At 37.1% G+C, this 20,211-nt stretch overlaps 1 protein-coding gene across 1 annotated transcript in view; it reads right to left on the minus strand.

Moving 5' to 3' along the window:
* ITGA4 (integrin, alpha 4 (antigen CD49D, alpha 4 subunit of VLA-4 receptor)) overlaps positions 1-20,208 on the minus strand; it is a gene marked incomplete at its 5' end in the record, with an annotated part of 29,667 nt that extends 9,459 nt beyond the window's left edge. The window contains 15 exons of the mRNA XM_010087823.1: positions 583-659; positions 1,931-2,080; positions 5,067-5,221; positions 6,827-6,981; positions 7,363-7,408; positions 8,751-8,841; positions 9,220-9,314; positions 12,361-12,472; positions 13,494-13,631; positions 13,724-13,783; positions 14,120-14,205; positions 17,737-17,866; positions 18,527-18,594; positions 19,918-20,047; positions 20,146-20,208. Coding sequence (XP_010086125.1) covers positions 583-659; positions 1,931-2,080; positions 5,067-5,221; positions 6,827-6,981; positions 7,363-7,408; positions 8,751-8,841; positions 9,220-9,314; positions 12,361-12,472; positions 13,494-13,631; positions 13,724-13,783; positions 14,120-14,205; positions 17,737-17,866; positions 18,527-18,594; positions 19,918-20,047; positions 20,146-20,208 — 1,556 coding nt within the window. The remainder of the gene's footprint in view (positions 1-582; positions 660-1,930; positions 2,081-5,066; positions 5,222-6,826; positions 6,982-7,362; positions 7,409-8,750; positions 8,842-9,219; positions 9,315-12,360; positions 12,473-13,493; positions 13,632-13,723; positions 13,784-14,119; positions 14,206-17,736; positions 17,867-18,526; positions 18,595-19,917; positions 20,048-20,145) is intronic.
* Between the last annotated feature and the right edge of the window lie 3 nt (positions 20,209-20,211).

Below are 20,211 nucleotides of genomic sequence, written 5' to 3' on the forward strand. Positions count from 1 at the left end.
CTAAACCTCACATAACACTCAACCATCTGGTGTCTCACCGAGCAGTATAAAACTGAAGCTGTAATATTCCTAAGTAAATGAGGAAAAAGAGACACTTAATTATGTTATAATTGAAATAATGGATATAGCAATGTCTTAGTACAAAACTGAAGTATCTTCTTTGTACAGTGCAAATACAGTGTCTTCATAAGAGCAGCAGAAATAATCGACAGCTTGTCAGTTTAACTAGTTATATCTACACATTGAGTATGCATTGTGTGCTGTATCTTAGCCCCATTGTATATGAAGTGTAGAATACAAGTTTAACTTTTTGTGAAGATTATAGATTTTATGAACTGTAAAGTCTTCTAATTATGCAAGAACAGTTCTTCACTTTTATACATTTCTGTTACATTTCCTGGAAGATGTATAATTTGAAAATATTCTTCAACTAAACACAGCCTTACTCCTCATATTTTCTCAGGGAGTCCGTAGTCTACTTTGGCAAATTAATGTTCTTTACACACAAAAGATTAAGGAATAATTTAGATAAAATCTTATTGAACCTCTTTCAAAAAAAAATGAAAGCCACACTATACTTACTTTGGAAAAGCAACTTTTCCAGAAACTCTCAAGTCAGCAGAACAATTTTCGTGGGAGCAAAATCTTGCAAAAACAAACTATAGAAGAAAAATAAAAAGGTACAAAGCACTTTAGTGTATTATGCATATTACAGTGAGTAAAAGTAATTCCAAAAAAATAAACCTTTCACCTTGTTACCAGGCATCCAGAATTGGCTTATGGCTCTTGCTCCTAGATACACATCCAGGGTAGGATTTGTCATTTTCAGAACATATTCTGTGCACCCAGAGTAAAAACAGAGAGGCTTTCCAGACTCAGCCTCTCACAGTTAGACCAGTTCAGCTCATTTTTAAAAGTAGTACATAAGAAGGGCAGTGTTTTAGAGAATCTGGAACTCAGGTCTCCACAGTCCATGATACAGCACGTTAACTTTTGCAAGAGAGTTTCACTACACAAACTTGACTTATACTATTAGTAAGGTTTGATGAGAGTAGAGACACCAAGAGCTGCATGTGTCTGTGCCTTGGTTATCAGTATGCTATAGAGCACATTTATGTCACTATGTTCAACAGCCCCCCCCAACTCTGTGGTTTCTAAAACAGAATTTTGACTGAAGATGAAAAGAAAAAGCATGCCATTTAAAAGGAGCTTTTATGTATCTCAGTGTCCTGACAGTCAACTGTATCTGAATTACACAAAGCTTACTGTTTGTGAAAGTCATAGTATGTTTATGAACATTTGTTACTTAAAAATTCAGAGCATCCTGACTATTGCTTAAATCAAAGTCCATTAACCCAATGTTTTTTCTGGGGAAAAAAGTTAATTTCATACTCATTTAAGGACACAGAATACAGTGTTTTTTCACTACAGACTTTGTGTCTGAAAACCTGCAATACCTTCACAGAACTAATATTTCAGCAACATTGCTGGAACACTTCAAGATTAATACCAACACAATACTGTGTATTTAACACAGAATTGATTTTAAAGAACAATTTTATACTGGAAACTGACTCATCCTGTGTGGTTCAAAAAGGATGAATATTTCAAAGAGTGAATTTCATACCTGTGTGTTCTGAGGACTATAATATTATATATTCTTGCAAGTTGTCTGTACTTACCTCTTTTTTTAAAAAAAAAAAAAAAAGACAACACAAATTATATACCATTTCTGCAAAGATTTTTTTTTTTCAGCAAAAAATTAAGCATTTTTTTAGCATGCTGGTTTATTAATTAAGATCAAGGCACTAGGTGCTGGTCTGGAAAATGCATTCCTTCACATGCTACGTATGTGTGAAGCTTTTTTTAACTGAAGATTAAAATGTGAATATTACTTACTGCATTTGAAAAAGAGAACTCATATACTAACCTTGCTTTTTATAATATCTTTTTCTTTCCTCCTTTGAAGAACGGGTTGAAGTGGTGAAAATTCTTGAGCATTTCTTTTCTGTAGAATATGATGCCCCAGGTGATAACTTGCTTCAACATGTACAGGAGTCAAGATATCCCTTACATCTTTCTATGAAAATTGGAAACCTAATGAGTTAATCATATAAGACAAGACATGTATGCTTATGTTTTAAAGATTATAGGGTTCCCTAGAACTAACTTAAACAGGAACACTTATTTTTTACTTGTAAAATCATTTCATATGCTATATGGCTCAAATGCTTGTCCAAATGTCTTAGCCACTGAAAGCGGTAATCAGAAACGCAGAAATATGCAGTACATTCAATGACAGCATCAGGAATTTCAGAACAGAAGTTTATTTTATTAAAATAAATCTTACTGAATCGTGAACTTACTTCTGTCAATAATACTGCATTACACATGTAAAACGCTGTACTGCCCAAAGAGAACAAGTTGACTAAAATAGACAAAGTTAACCAATGTGGTAACGCCAGACAAAACCCATGGACATTTCTGTATGAAATCAAAAGGAGTTCTCCCACAGTCCCACTAAATCAGGTCATGACTCCATTTTATTTTTCTGCCTCTTTATTTCCTATTCCATATTAAGAATGATTAAACTCCTCAATAAATGACCATTTTGCATATGAAGCCTTGACTGTGTAGGAATGTTGCAGATCAGAGCCCAAACTACCTACTTGTGAAAACTGAACAGCTTGAAGCACCACGTACTAACAATAGCAAACCTGACTAAATTAGTCCCTAAGTGTGGGAGATAGACAGCACTGATTGTCCCTCCACATGGCCACTACTTTAATTCTTATCTGCAAGCTTGCTTTGGCCAAATCATATATTACCTAATTCAAAATAATTTTCCACAAGGTCTTCTCTGCATCTGCTTTATATTACTTCCTTCATACTAATTAGCTATTAATTAGTCTTTACTCAAAATGCACAAAACGTACTTCGTCTCTTGCAAGGACTTAACTTGACAGACATTCACATTTACTTAACTTTAGGAGATTCATAAACATCAGTAGGTGGAAAGAGATGCTTATAATGCTATTAATTAAGAATGAAAAGGAAAATTTAATTATATGGAGAAAAAAATACTAATGATAGACTATAGGAAGTGATGAGCCAAATCATATCCTTCCTCCTACACAAATACCTGCTGATGCTCCTACAGCAATCTGTACAAGGTCAGCTGTCAGTCAGATCTCTTTTAGCTTACAAAACTCATATAAGTGGGCAATTTGCCATTGCTCCTGTAAATAACATTCACTTGGGTGCAACTACCAGCTGAAATGCATCTGGGCAATTTTCCAGTATGTAACATAAGCTTTCCTTTCCACCCCAAAGCTTTATCGTGCCGCCTTGAGGATTTTACAGAAAAGGCTAGGCAAACCAGTCCATTATTTTATTACCCTTGTTTCTCCTTAAATCTAAATATTCCCTGTCCTCCATATTTTTTAAAGAATTCTTTCCCCCCCTTAGATATGATCTTACAGTAGATAAGTCTGTATTTTCTGAGTTTAATAAAACATGGTTCTGCTGTAAACGCTAGTTTTCATTGATTGTGGTTTAGGCCTCCAAGTTCTTCCCATTTATTCTCCAAAATTTTTGTTGGAATAGGCAAGCTTCTGAGACGTTTGATATAGTAAATCACTTTATTCTTTCTTGTCCAGTGAATGGCCTTAAAAATATTATATCCTTGTCCTGACTGCAGTTGTTTTTACCTTCAAGACACATCCATCGTTCATCCTTCAGAGGGATACATCAAGCATGAATACGACAGTTCATTTCCTCCAGGGCAACAGTGACTTTGAGACTACTATTGCAGTTAGGATCTTACTGACCGGATTCTGACTAACTTATTTCCAAGCCAGTACCACCCTTAATTTCCAAGGATGGCTGCTGTTGGATCAACCTCTACTTCTGGAGAAGCCAACAGCCAACTTCCTCCTGCTGAGGTACCATCTCTATTTTTGGTGTTGGTGCAGGCCTCCCTGGCTAGCTGACATCTTGCAGGTCTCCAACAGCCTCATGCTGAACCCCCACTTACCCTGGCAGCACTTCTACCTCTGTGGCTTCTCCTCTGAAGCACTTCTGCCAGCAGATTCCTACAACAAAGTTGTCTCTACACCTTCACAGACAGAGAATTGTAACCACATTCACTACTAATCTGGTCCAGGATCCAGGTTGATATGTCCAGGAGAAAGACACATCTGTGCAGGCTTCACCTTTGTAAGCAGAGGGATCACTGTCAGCACATTGCACACTCTTCATATTGTCCATTCATTCATGAAACTCTTGCAAGTGCTCTTCCTACCCCATTTCCACCTCTGGATTTCTGCGTTTTTCCTTTGCAAGTGCTGCGTCCCTTGCAGGGAGAAATCAAACAATTCCAAACATGTTCTTATCCATGTCCTGCTAGCCTTTGGCTCCTTGCAACAAATTCACAGAACAGACCGCACTATAAACCTTGAGCTACAGACTGTCTTCTAGCAATCAACTTCATTTCACTTCCTGTGTATCAGGAATGGATTCTTTTCTTACTGGGTGGGTCTACCTCATCATCTCATGGTAAAAAGGGGTGCAGGACCATACATGTGTTCTTTGCAATAGTTACAAATGAAAAAACATAATAAACATTTCCTCTGTGTAATTACAAGTTTAAATATTTTGCATTAGGGAGTACATAGGAAAGTTCATTCAGAAATGTTCAGCAGAAAATGTATGTTATACCGTATCTTCTTGGTTGCTCCAAACTGGCTTCAATCTATGAACTGTCATCCATAAAAGAGGGTGAAAAAATGTCAAGAATGCTCATGTCCTGCTTCATCACCATGACTGTTATTATCATGCACATTCTTGCCAACATAAGAGATGGCAGACCCACTGACTTCCCCACAGAAAGCTGAGAAAGCATCAAAATTAAAATATACAAATTGTGGAAGTTAAGAACACAAATATTTTACACTTCCAAAATTATGTGATGCAGTTGTAAACAAAATAGGTTCTTTTGCACCACGTGTGCTTTTCAAAGTAGAAGAAAGGATTTACAGGGCAATACATATTGAAAATTACATTACCCTCATAAATGCTGGATGATCTTTGCAGGCAATATTCTTGCTGTAAATCTTTACATTTCCTGATATTGTATCAGATGTTCCATTGGAGGAAAAATAAAATCTTGCTTGTGTATCCACTTTTCTGTTCACATCAACACTCAGATTATAAAGCAGTACTGCAAAATAAACCCCAGGGAAAACAAAAGTTATAAAAACTTTAAGTGTTAGAATTTTCATGGATTTATGATGGAAGTTACATCTTCTGACTCACTCCCTTAAGCATGTTCCATAATATTAATTTTGAAATGCTCTGCTTAAAATTTCTCTGACATAAATCCACACCTAACAAAAGCTTCTAGCCCTCTGAAAATTGACTGCATCATGACTGATCCCTGATGCATGCTTTTATATCAGGGATAGTTTTGTCAAGTTACATTTATAGTTTTCTACCAGAATCTATTCAAAGAAATCCTGTTTCAGTTACTTACAGGGCTGGCATTAATTTCCACAAACAGATAAGTCAACAGACACTGACAAATATTGTTTAACTTCAACGCTTTTTCTATTTAAATTAGCATGAATTGCTATGATAACAAATTGCAAATAAGTTTCAGAGCATTACTGATCTATAACTTCATCTCTGACAAAAGTTGAGTGAGAGGATCTAGAATTTCCTCTAATCTTTTCTATGTAAGTTGAAGTGTCTTATGTCCAAATCCAGCAAGGGGAATCCAGTCTGACTGCTCATTTTTCACAACAAGTATGAATTTCAAAAGATCCGAACTTGAAACTTTACAGTTCGCCACTAGATGTGTTCTCTGTAATGTGTTCCTAAAGGATATTGTATATTCTCATACAGAAGCAATTTAATTGCATGCACCATGTATTTGCAAATAGCACATGACAAGTAGGTTAAAAGCACCCAGGCAACAAAGTCAAATTTAGACAGTAAATTATTTTAAAGACGTTCACCATGAATATTCCCTCCAATAGATATTGCTTCAAGTAATATCAGTTTTTGCCAAAAGCAAAATATGCATTATATAAAATATAATACAAGATAGATTTTTCCGTAATTGTGATGGGACTCCTTCTCTTTCACATCATGTTCCACAGTCGTATGATCAGATGCTTGAGGTGCTTTACAAAGGGAATGCCTTTTCTCTATTGCTAAGCTTAACTATCAAAATGACGGATCTAGTTATTAAAATCCTATGAAAGGCACCATCTGAAATGGCATAATTACAATGTATTTTGAAAGTATGAGTGTGAATTTAATCACACCACTGTTGAGTAAGTTAATTCAGGTACCAGAAATAGCCTATCTATGTTTTAGGTTCTGCTGCGAAACCCATGTGAATATATTACTAAATGGTTGTGCACAGCCCCAGCTGAACTCTAGCATTCACAACCCAGTGAGCTTGCTAAAAACTAGTCTTTGTCTAAACCAGTTGCCATCAAAACTTCAGATTACATCATTGATGCAACAGATAACGGAGTTCTACTGTTGGCCTCACAATATCTCACCTTTTTAACATCACTATCTCTTCTAGGCCATGTAACTCCGGCAGTCCTAGGGATGTGCTGTTATTCTAAATTGAATAAAAGTGTAATGGCTCCATGTTATAAAATAACTATGAGCTAAAAAGGTATCCACATTTTTAATTTCTCATTTCATACTGAACTCAGACTAACGGTCCACTAAATACCAATAGTGTTATTCTGCAAATAGGTGCATTTAAAATGGACACATATACTGGAATTTTTTCCAAGTAGCTTACCAATATAACCAGGTACCTCTCGTCCTGTATAGGTAAAGCATATCTTCAAATTCATACAGACGGCAGGCTGGTCATTTTCCATGCAGTTTAAATTAGTTCGATTTATTGAATTAGGATGTTTTAAAGAAGCTTCAACAATTATCACTGGTTTTGTTCTAAGAATAGAAGAGAGTTAACGTTCACAAAACACTTCAGAAATAGCTTATAGAATCTCTGCAGAATCTAACAGTCTCTGACTGAATCTATTTTTATATTTTATAATTATAATTTTTTAAGCTATCTGCATTTTTCAGAATCCAAATAGTTGTATGCACATTATTTGTTGCCTCAAGAAGTTTCAGAATATTTTCTTTTTCTTCAAGGTGTTTACTTAAATGTCTCAGTTGTATAGCATTCTAGGGCCTAATGACTGAAGTTAAAGCCACCAAGACTAACATCACAAGGTTAAAATATGCTAACGAGTTTTATTAAGTTGCACCAAAAAAACACAGTTAAATTGTAAGGTCTTTAAAAGCACTGAAATGTAGCAGTCTCACCTCAGCACCACAGCAGAATCAGAAAGAAATGCACCAACTGCTACATCTGTACAAAAAAACAGATCAGTAAGCATAATTTGTCAACAGGAGTTACTTCTCAGGTACAAGCATTTTGTGCATAGTCACCTTTGGGCCAGCATTAAAACACCATTTGCCCTTTATTTATTATATTTAAAGGTTCTTCTCTGTCTAGAAGATGATTCCTCAAATACTTGTCCGCTGTCCATTAACGCCGCATGCTAATTTGCTGGACTTGGAGATACTGGTAATGTGATGATTTGGTTTCTAGTCCATGTTTAAGTAGCTGATACTGAAGGACAGTTCAGCTAAATAGGAGGTACTTGCCTTCTTTTTAATCCAAACATTCAATATTGTTGTACATACACGCACATATACATAAACAATTCAGTTATATATATAACTATATATATGTATGAAATTAGACATAGATAGAAGAAAATTATTTAACTTATTCCAAACTAACTGAAAACTATTCATGCAATAAAGACATATACATAGTACACAGACATCTCAAATGAAGTAGCAAAAATGAATCGTCAGATGAGTCTAAATGATATGAGGGTCTGAGGATGTGACTCCCAAATCAGTAAGCAACAGGTGACCTGAGAGCAGAGTACTTGCACACTACCTCTTAGCCCCGCATTACATATTAACCTGAGTGACTCTTCTGTTGACGTAGCCACAGCATACAACATGCAGTTCAGGATAACTTTATGCTTTTACACGCACAGGGGCAGAACAGGCAACACCTGACCTGACACAACGCTTATCTGCATAATGTCAAAATATTTTGAGAATATGTATAAAACAATGAGTATACACTTGGAATCAGCTAATTTGTTTTACAACAAATTAGCACTTTGGTGTCATGCCCAGAAGAACTCCGCAACAGTCTTAATCCAATGTTGTGAGCCCTGACCCAGGTTAATGTATTGTTCACACAGACTGAAAGTCACAGAGCTCCGTGACTTTTGGCAAAATCCAGACTATGTGAAGACCAGTAAGATTTTTAGGTTAGCACACTGGTCTGGACAATAAATGTGTTCCAGTGCCCAGACTAGCTCATTGTGACATTAGCAGATGAGATGGCTCCTGTAAAAATAAAAATTAAGTTTTTCTTCCTCTTGTGCGCTATGATTTTACTACTACATCATTCTCAGTCCTTCAATAATAGATGACCGTGAAAACTGACGGCTTGGCCTCAGCTTTACCTCTTTTTTTTTTTGCTTCGCAAAATGCAAGATGTGACATGTCATCTTAATAACAGATTTTGCTTCTGTTAAAAGTAACAAGTAGCACGGTAGGGTTGTTCCCTATGAATCTCTACTCTTTTAAAAATTAAAAATAAACAAAATTGTTCCATTCACCTTGATAGCCATTGTTATCTGCATCAATGCCACTTGCTATGGATTGTCCAAACATGCTTAAAGAATTACTGACTTGATGTCCTTGTATTCTCTGAGGAAGAAAAAAGCCAGAAAATAAAATTATTCTTGGAAAGCTAATCTTTGAGTTACTATATCCAATGAAAAATGTTAGCACAACCATCCTTCTGCTGAAGGCAGTTACATGCTTACCTGTGAAAGTATCCCTCTGAATGTAATATTCTTCAATTACTGCAAATGTTATATTCCATAAACCCTGTCTGAGGCCTCCAAAACAATTTATTTTTCTGTTACAGGTTATATTATGACTGGAAATCAAAGACTATGTAAGAAAAATTTTGAAGTCTTTACAGTACCTCAGATGGTCTGAGTGTTAAATGAAGGGAAAACTTGCTCAAATTTAAACTTAAGGTTTTTTCTGGACTGATTATTTTTCATTGAAAAACCATACCTGTGAAAATGATGGTGTTATTCCATCTTCTCTGCCATTATATATATAAATAACCCCTTTTAGATTATCTTCTTGTGGAGCCCCAATTGCTACATCTGTGGAAAAACAATTTTACAATAATCAGTTGACTAGGAAACATGAACAAGGAAGAGTTAAAGAAATCCAAATGATGATGAATGCAATGCCAAACCAAATTTATTTGAGTGAATGCAAAGAAAGTGCTGAAGATAGACCAAGAGCAAACAGACACAATACAGACCAGCTCAGTAATCTGACTCTGCCTTAAGCACTATGTTTCTGGAAAACAAGGGCCAAATACAGCCATTTCGTTCGGGACAAAGTCTGTTCCTACCAATACTGAATTTGACCCTTAAGAAGTTACGAGGTTATCATGGAGAACAGCCAAAATGATCATGGTCTTTAAAAATAAAAATCTTTGCATTCTTGGAACGACAATGATTTTCCTGCCCTCTGCTATTCCCACATGGATTAAATCACTGAAACACACGAAGTACTCTTATTACACTGCCTGAAATGAACCATTTATTTTTCTATGAAATATCCTTAACAGCTGATAACAGGCTTGAACAGGCATTTAACGAGGAAATGAAGGTAGCTGGTTTGTACAAAGGGGTATGTTTTATGCCTGGATGATTTAATCCCAGAGGCATGTGGCGACGAACCAACCAACCAACCCACCCACCCAGCCACCCTCAACAGCCTTTACCAAACAGCCCCATGGTTTAAATAACCAGAGGCTGTTAACTAAAAAGTGGAGACAGGGAGGGGGAGATGAACTACACCATCTCGAAAGCCACTAATATAAATTAATAATTATGAACTTTCATTCACAAATAAGCAAAACCGATCTCTCTACAAATCAGAAATACTGTATGCTGCACAAAACCAAAATCACAAGAAAAGCAAAGCTCTGACCATTTGGTTTTACTGAACACTTCTCTGATTGAATTCACATTGATTGAATCCATACTTTGGTGACTAAAACACACTAAATATGTTATACCTCTCTAGTGGTGAAACAAAAATAGGAAAGCCAAGTTGCACTAAATAAAATTACACATATGTTCTTGAGGAAGTCGGATTCTACACCAACACGCACGCCACTGTCTTCACAGGGCTGATACTGATGGTTTAGACTGTTGAAGAAGTTGGCTATGCTGTGCTTTTTTATTACTTACTACAGACAAATTGTTTCTAACACCCAATTTCTCTTCATATTTTGCTTCCAGCTGGTTTTCTTACAAAATTTATTTTCCTACTGCCACTCTCAATATTGCCTCCACTTTTTCTTTCCAATATTTTTGCTCCCTTCAAAAGCTAACCCACTTGTTTGCTCTGCCTCCCCCTGCAGTTTTAGGATGCCCATTTTACATAATATTCCATGTTATACATCTGCTTTGCTATTCTACTATTAATTTGATTTTACTTCTCTGTTCCCCATCCCTACATTTTAATATGGTTTTCCCTTGATGTTTGCAAATATTTTGGGGAAAAATCTGAAACTCGTGAATAAAATTGAGAAGGTAATGCAAAACAAGAGAAACGAAATTTAAAAAGAGTTCAAGGAACAGGTACCAAAGGAGGAAAAAAAAAAAAAAAAGACTATGGAAAAGGAGACCAGATAAGAAGAGAATGACTCTTGCAAGCTTTGCAGATTATGGAACAGTACCAGGAACACAAGACAAAAGGAAGAATGAAAGGAGAACCCTGGACGGTAACTGCAAATAAAAATGGTGATTCTGAAGCATGAAGAAAGACATGGATTTTGTAAAGATACAGCCCAGAAAAAGCTGACAGTTTTAGCACAAAGGATACTAGCTCCCTGCATATAGTCCAAGTTTTGATGATGGAAAAACTGAAGCTGTTAATGAATTTTTCATCAGTAAAAACTGCTTGTCGTATTTTATCCTGTCCCTACACAGCCTATTGTGCCTGCATTTTTGCTGGAGGGAAGCACATGCCAATTTTTCAGAGAGGAATACTGGCCATTCCTATTTGTTTGAAACCATGACAAGATGAAGGAAGCCACTGGGCCAGGTCCCCTTTGCTTGTCTTCAGCCTAGCTGGAGGCCTCCCAGTTGGCTGTGTTTCTGCAGGCTACCTAAAGAGCTAGTGAATGGTCTTAGAAGGAAACAAGCTGAGAGCAACAGACCCTGGGGCTTTCTGGAGCAAATACATTTTAGGCAGCCTGACTGGAAGCAGAAGGGAAGTAGAAGGCCATAAGAGTCATTCTAGATGTTACAATACATCTTACATCATTTCATATGTTTTCTATAACTAAAATACCTTTTATCTGTAATTTTCACATGGCATTCTCTTTTCAACATCTTTTACTTTTATGCTTACTACGGAAGTTAAGACACAAATCTGGAGGCTGAATCTCTCTGCCCTCTGAGCAGGCTCCACCTGAACAACATTAATGGAAATTTCAGCCCACATCTCATCATATTTAGAGAGGGTGTTTCAGCCTGGGAGGTGGGGAAGGGAGGATATTCTCAGTTTCTGTTTGGGCATCTAACTTTATGTGCCTGAAATAGATCCTCCTGTATGGACAACAGGAAGAAAAAGGTCCCTCTGAGCCCCACTAGCATCACAAATTCACCATCAAAGTCTTTCCCTGTGTTCTGTGTCCAAGCCCCACTGGGAGCCCATGCTAGGCCATTCATGAGTCACCTGAGGGCAGTCCCACAATAGGCTCCCAGCTTGCATGTTGTTTTCGCTGTCCCCATGTATTTAGTAGTTCCTATCAGTAACACAGAAGCAGATCTTGACTCCATGTGTGATTTTTATTTATGATGTTACAAAACTGCCAAATTGTTCTACAACAGTTGTCTCAGATGTCTAAAACAGGATTAGGGATTCCACTTGAGGTCCACCACCCAAAATTACAGACTATGTTATCACCTTATGCTCATGCTCTTCATTAAAGCAATAGAACCTAAACTCTTGATATTATGCATCAATGACTGTGAAACAGCTGTATTTCAAATCACTGGCCTAGAAAAGAAAAGTCAAGTCAGCCACTGGAAGTCTTCTCAGACTTCCATAATCCTCCTGTTTATCATGACAGTCCACTGCTCAGAGAGAATTAAACCCAAGGGTTTTTCTTTATATACTTACCTTCAAAGCCATCATTATCAATGTCTCCTAGATTGGCTATGGACTCTCCAAACCTGGCTGCATATGAGTCACTCCCACTGAGCTCTATGTTCAGTTCTACCATCTTCGCCTCCTGAAGGAAAACAGAGTCAATGGCACATTAACCAAGCGTCTTCCAGGTGACCTGAATATTACTCAAAATGTTAAAACTTCCTTGGATGCCAACATATAATCCTACTGAACTCCCTGGTGCAGAAGCAAGTGTTATCAAAGATATTTAACAGTACTTAGTATAAGAATAATAAAGAATAAGAAAGTTGTTCTTTAAGAAAGGGAACAGCAATGTGTTCCCATAGCAAACACCTGTAAACAGGAGCAGGCTTGTATTGGAATATAGAGGCTTACTGCTCTGTGAAAACTGTTTGCTAAAACAGTAGTAAACAGGAGCTGCTTCAGAGCTATTGTGTGTGCCTTAGTTGTAGATATCCTGGAGTGGCTTAGTTCTCTATAAGGAATACATGTTGAGAAAATGTCAATTGCAAGCATAAGAGAATAAATATGTATTAGTGTGGAGAAGGAGGCAGGGAAACAAGATACGAAGACAATATTTACAAAGCCAGACAAATGCAAAAGCAGACAAAAAATAGTGATTATACGTTCACTTCTGATCCTTAAAAAGAATAAAAGGAAGCTAATTCTAATGCATGATCTGTCCAGCTACTTTATTTTCCAAACCAAGGACTACCAGTCTCTTTCCTGACTTGTACCACTAACTGCATGCAAGTTTTTCATTCCTTATTTGTTTCTGAAGTGATAAATAAGTTGCTCTTCACATGCCAGTTCAGTGGTAAGTATGGTAATGGAGGAGAGCTGGCAAAGAGGCTGTAGTGGGAGGCTGTCAGCACCTGAAGGTACTATGAAACAAAACCAGTCTGTCCTCAGTTCTAACGCTAGCGTAAGTAACAACGTGTTACAGTTCACACAGATAGCTGTGCAGGTGTGCTACACGGTCCTGCTGGGATTGTCATCGTGGTTCTAAGAGCTGTTTTTCCTATATCCTGAAATATCATATAATAAGAGATTAAATCTCTTCTTCATAGCTTGCTATAGTAGAATGACTGTGTTACCACGTGTTTTTAAGAGAAAATACTTACAGAACCTGAATTGATATAGACATAAACTCTTCCTTCTTCCCTGATGGTACTTTGCATTGGAGCACCAACTAGTAAGTCTGAGAGGCCATCTGAATTCAGGTCCACAGCACAAACTGCAGCTCCAAAGTAAGAACCAAGCTGTGTACAAACAAGAAATCACATTATCTTCGAATTTTGATCAAGACATGATAGAAGTTCTACAGTACAGAAAAGTAGTATGAAAGATTTACCTTTTTACCCCTTAGTTCAAATAGAATATTCAGTTGCTTCTCAATGCTAAAAATGTATGCCTAAAATGAAAATAAAATATAAGCGGAGTTCAGCAAACAGTAATCTGAAATACTTGCCTGTGCTTTCTCTACAGCATATGCTAGAGAATTAGCAAAGCAACACGTGATATCACAAAATACATCTATTTACTATTTCCTCTCTGTACCTTTCTTTAACACTACAGTCCACAGCAATGTTATGTAGACTATCTTCCCTCATTCCTTCTTTGACTTTTCTCCCCAGGAGAAATCTTATTTATCTGATATTTGTCTTTAATACATTAATCTAAATTGGAAAATCATGGGTGGGTATGTGGGGGTACATTCTTCAAACCAGTAGTATAGACAATCTCTTACCTTACCAGTCTGCTCCTGCTGGGGAGCCCCTCCAATTACTTCTGTACTGGCTGATGTCAGAAAATGTCCAGCTCCAACAGAGTATCCTGTAAGTTAGAAATGCACTATTCAATACTGGAAATGCTATGTAAAGAAAAAAAATGGGAGCATGACGTATAAAAGCTGTCAACACCACAAATTACCGTGACTCTGACATTCAGACCTCATGCAAGTTAGCAATGAAAACAAAAAGAAAGTTTTTTAAATACAAGCAAAAGTTCAATACAGACAATAACTTCCAGCAAGCAGAAACAAGTGTCAGAAACACTAATTACTTCCCAAGATCTCAATTACCTGCTGTACTTTAAAAGCCAATAAAATAAATTGCAAACACCTTCTGTTAATGCATATTCTGAAATTGTTCAGTGAGCTTACATTGTAATACAAATAAAAACAATCAAGTGTCCACACAGTGCAATGTGGAAACATCTGATTCAATACTCTTTGACTATTGTTGTAACCAGACTGCAGACAGCTGAAATGCAGTGCTACTGACATGCATGTGCGCATGTACATATGTGCACATTGTGGATATACACACATGAAAATATCAGGAACAAATTAGAGCAAAAGCTTGATTACATAATAAGAAAACATTGCATCAGCTTTTGCAAGTGACTCCACGTAACAAAGTATTTCTGTATGTGGAGATAGTTCTTAACAAACAGACCATATTTCAGTGCAGACATCCAGCCACAGAATTGCAAACTGAATGCCCACGCGATAATCTGTAGCTACACAAGTCATCCTTACTCTTTCCAAGATATATTACGGCTAAGTTGAAACAGGGAAGACAGTTAACATATTCTGCTGTTCTTGCAATTACTGAATGACTGTTGATTTTCACAGCATGCAGAGAAAATGGAAAAATCATCTTGGATCAGATGATAACGAGCCTTAAATCTTTAATCTGTGAAGACAACTCTCTAGAATTCAAGTTCTCATTAAGGCAGCTTTTTCTTTTCATATTTTAAGCTAAAAGAGGTCAACAAGACAATTTATCATTTGAAGGTCAAAACTTAGTTTTTACTTATTCAACAAAAAATTAAGCTTTAATTAAGCTTAAATTAAGCTTAAATTAAGCTTAAGAAATTACCTTTATTTTCTAGCTGTTTTGGTTTTGCTGAAGTGTAAATATTGGTAATTCTAAAGAACTTAAAAAAAAACCAAACAACAAACCAAACCCCCCCCCCCCAAAAAAAAAACCAACAGCAACAAGCACCCCAAAAAGCCAAATACACCAAAAGAAACGATAGTAATCAGACAGTCCTCGTTTTTATTGTGGTGTTAAAATGTCTGGCAGATGGTGGGTGGGGGAGATCACACAATTGACCCTCTAAATTTAAAGGCATAGTCAAATGAAATTTTATTTTCAACCCCAGAATTCTCTCCTCTTTGCCATCACTACAGCTTTTCAGTTTTATGAAATGTCATTTGCCATTTTCAGATTCCTAAAAGAAACTATTCGTTAGTGATGTCTCTAAGGCAGTTTGTTCAGTGCCTAAGGTTACTCTTTCATCAGGCCCAGCTGATTTGAAAGACTGACTTATTTATGTAATTCCTTTTAAAGAAGTCAGTTACTATCTCCAAGATACTCAGAAGTAGTCAAGGAAATACTACCAAAAGTTACATACTACCAGCTTCTCTTTTAACATCTTCTCTTCCTTCTTTTAATTGTCTGGTACTTAAACAGCTTTGTTTCTTCCAACTGTTACGATACTTCTGCACACCCTTCCTCTAAACACTAATTTATTAATTATTACTCTTTGACAGTTTAATGAAAAATGTAAATAAAGCAGACAACTTCTCAGTGCCTGCTAGAAGGACAGTGCAAGTAGATAGTGACGTCTAGTCATGAGCTTGAATTGCACCTTGGTCCACTGGTCACAGTATACTTCCACCACTGGGTAAGGACATTTTTGTTCATTATTTAAGGGAGAAGCAAACTCAACTGTCAAAAAAAAAAATAAAAATCTTTGGTAACAGAATTAACCCTAAGTAGAGTTCGGCCTTGAACACTACCAAAGACGGGACAGAACAAAAGCTGAAGGAGGGGAAGGAAGGCACTTCTATGTTCTTTCAACCACATTATGTATTATGAAACAACAAATAGGAGGTGCAAAATTTAAAGTTTATCACAGCTGCTACTCTAGAGATGCTCAGATGAGTCCATGGTCCCTTTCTTCACTTTCCTGTAGAAAGGGCAAGTTTAGATGACATATGGCTCTGCCAAGCTAGCATGCTGGCTGTTATGGTTGCACCAGATCTCTGGAGAAATATTTGTAAAGCAAACTCCAGCTTATCTCAGGTCCTGGATGGCCAATGGAGCCAGGAGAGACCACACGTGTATGGGAAGGTATTCCCCGCATGATCCCCAGGACAGTCCTTACGCAACCTTTTTACCTGTTTGCCTATATCTGGCTTTTGGCTATCAATGACTTGACTCACTCACTACAGAAATTCTCACTCTTATACTTGTAGGAGGAGAAATCTGTAATGAGCTTTTTCCCAGAGAGATGCAATATTTTTTCTGCTGATTGTTACTGGAAAGCTGGAGCAAACATCCTCTGAAGTTTTTCATTTGTCCCCTGAAAGGTTAGAAATGTTACTCATTAACCATAGTGATCTGGGTATCTGATCACATTTTGCCATCCAGCATCTCTTTTGCTTGACTTTTCCTCAGAGCCCAACTGCAGCCTTTGCAAGGCTCAGTACTGAATTCTGAATTGTTAGCCACTTTGTATTTCATAACAGTTATTTTGCAATGTATACCTACTTCCTATTGTCAAGAGTGGTATCAGAAACAGGAAATGTTTATCGATGTGAACCGGAACTATGAATGGGAAAATGCAAAAACCTATGGTCACAGGCAAAAATATTCTTGCTCAGGAGTTTAGGAAGGACAGACAAGCTTTTTTTAGTGTGTCGTGAGAAAACTAAAGCTGCTGATGGTTCTTGGCATAAACCCCTACAAATTCTAGTACTAAATTCAGCTAATTACTTGGCTATAGGTACGTGAGTAGCAGCTTCATGGCATTCTTTGCAGACATTTATAGATAAGGTTTGCCTCCCCATGTATCCAAGACCAAGTTATGGCTGGATTGAAAAAAAGAAGATCATGATTGGTAGCAAGTCTGTCTCTTAAGATCACAGCATACTTCCCCTTACTGACAATACAATTAAGGCTTGTTTCCTTGCAGCTTTCACTGTAACAAACTTCATATTTCTGTTGCATGTGAAATATCATGTCTTTTGCTATGAAAGCCCTTGACAGCATTTCAGACTTAACAATGAAGTGCAAACCATTGCTAATCATATCTCTACCTTCGAAATCAAGAAACAACAGAAACTCAGTGGAGAGATGATAAAAACAGAAATCCAGTGTTTGAGAAGCTTCCGTGTAAAAAGAACAGAGAGGAAGCCTTACAATTAAATAATATTTAACAAAATCAGAATTCATCTTTAGAACCGTCACTTCTGGGATTAATAAAGAAAGCACTGATAAACACTGTGCGCTCACTTCAAGATCAGCTAATTCTTTGACTTATTGTTTGTAAAGTATTAAATATTTTAAGTACCTAGATAACTCCCAAATTTCACTTGGTTATTTGAATCTGTATAAGCATGGATTGTATTTGCAGTTGTATTGTATACAAAAACAGAACCAGTCCAATAAAATGATCCAGGGGCTCCCATTATAATTAAGTCCTAAAAGAAAAATAAAACAAAGCCATGTTATTCAAATTGAAATATTCATGAAGATAAGCAAAACAAGTCAAATGCTTTTCTGTAGATCTCCTGTGAACTCAATGAAATGCTACTGGAGATGCATCTGTCTCAGTACTGGGGGATTACTACTAGATCACAGAAAACATTTTTCAGACTTTCTGAAAATATGGTTATTAAAAACTTTGAGCTGCGAGCAACTTAAAACAGAGAAACAAACAGGATATTCTTTTCTCAAAAGAGTTTTTTAGAATTCAGAATCTTAGGGTGAAATGGAGATTAAACAAAACAGAATATTACTCTGTAAAGCAAAAATATAAGCATTATTACTGTTGGTGTTACATCAAACAGATTAAAGAGAATAGTAAAACTTCATACAATTATATTCATTCTCTTTTCCAGATGAAAAGTAATTTTGGATTTAGTAAGGTGTAAAAGTGTTGTTGGGACTAAAAAGTAAAAGTATTATTTGGGAATTATCATGCAAGTCTTATTCAATTAAAAATAAACAAGAAAAGTCTGATTTTTCCCTCCCACAAAAAAATACAGTGTTAATGTCTGCATTTACATATACACTTTCATGTGTGTATACATATATGTAGGTGTATATACAGAGCGAAGTTTGGTATCTTTAATACACACCTCAATATAAAAACTAGACATTCCAGCCTGGCATGACCCATGGTTTTCTCCAAACTTTCGCACATGATCTGGGAATGGACAAGAAATATTAAAAAGGATGAGATGCATGCAATTTCAGAATTTGTTACCAGGTCTTCACCAGCAGTTGAGAGAAGTTAAAAAAACCCCAACAAACCAACACCAAAATAAAACACTGCTTTTCACTTCTGTAATAAAACTAAAACCACTGCTTTCCACTGTATAGCCTTTAATTCAATATAGTACTGTAACAAACTCAAAGCACTACACATCACTTGACCACAGCTGCCTTTGAAATCTTGTCACTTTAATGGCTACAGTTTTCTTTTTAAATTGTTCCATGAGTTAAACAGCACATATAGTTTGAGATGCACAGCTAGATAAGCTTAACTCTTCCATTCTGTATAATTTAGGCATAATCTGACTGACAGGCTAACGTATCTTGGTAAGAGTTGCCCTGATGCTCCCCTAATGCTCTGAAAGGCTTGTGTTATGGCCGTCTTAGACATACTGGTATCTATTATCCTGAGCAGCTGTCTTTACATCCAGCTCGCCCACCTTTGTTTTCCTGCTTTTCTTCGCTAGCTGCCTCCCATCAGGGTTCCTTTCATCCATTGATTTGTTCACTTAAAAAGTCACTGAAGATAAAAGCATGATTTCACCAATGCTTGTAACGGTCTCCAAAGGAGCACCAGGATATTTGACGGCATTACTCTATCGGTCTACACAGAAAGGCCAGTCAGCTCCTCCTTGCATTGGCAAGTGGCAGGGTCAAGAGATCATTCTCCTGGATGGGAGGGAGGTATGAAAGGGAAGGCAGGGATGGACTTGTTCGATAGCTTCAGGTCTTGACCCTTATTCTACTCCTGAAGTCCTCTGAGGAAGGACCACTGAAGGTCTCGCATCACATGACAGCAGTGGTCTTGGCAGGAGCCAAGTAAGGAACAGGGACACACACTGTGTCGAGGAACCACAGGAGCTTTGTATCAAAGACTAAGGAGTGGATCACAACAATCAGTTGCAGGTATTATTGCTACTCTGCTGTGAGGCACTCTCCTGAGCAGAGCGAGCAAGTAACAGAAGGAAAGATGTCCTCTTCTGGCCTATTTCTGAGAAGCACGTATCCTTCAGTGATTCAGTCCAAGCAGCAGGTATTCTGATGCCCTATTTAAATTAATTTTTTGCCGGTTGAAAGCAGCTTTTATTTGAAGTGATAAATACCTTGCTAACAAATTCACCTCATAAGTTGGGCTTGTATCATCAGCACTCAATCTTCAAACCTTTGGCTGCAGAAAGCCTGCTCAGAGCAACACAGGCTCTTCACAAACTCTGCACACGCAATTATCTTAGCTTTCCCCAAGCATTTTGCTTACCTATATAGCATGGGCATATTCTTCTGCTTAGTTCAGTTCGGAAATCAGAAGAGATGGCAAAACAAATGCCATACGGGAGTTTATGTTCATTTTTTATGTAGAATATATTTTTCCATCTATGTCCACAAGCCTATGGATAAAAAACAAATGTGACATTTGACACAGAAGCATAACAAAGGTGAAGACAGTCTGACAAACAGACACGCAGCTCCAGCGGTCAATACATACAACGATAGATCCATTCTCTTTTGGCTGCCTCGATAAGCTGACACCCAGCCACTGATTATCACGCTC

Source organism: Pterocles gutturalis, unplaced genomic scaffold (assembly GCF_000699245.1).
Source record: "Pterocles gutturalis isolate BGI_N339 unplaced genomic scaffold, ASM69924v1 scaffold28211, whole genome shotgun sequence".
Lineage (NCBI taxonomy): Eukaryota > Metazoa > Chordata > Aves > Pterocliformes > Pteroclidae > Pterocles > Pterocles gutturalis.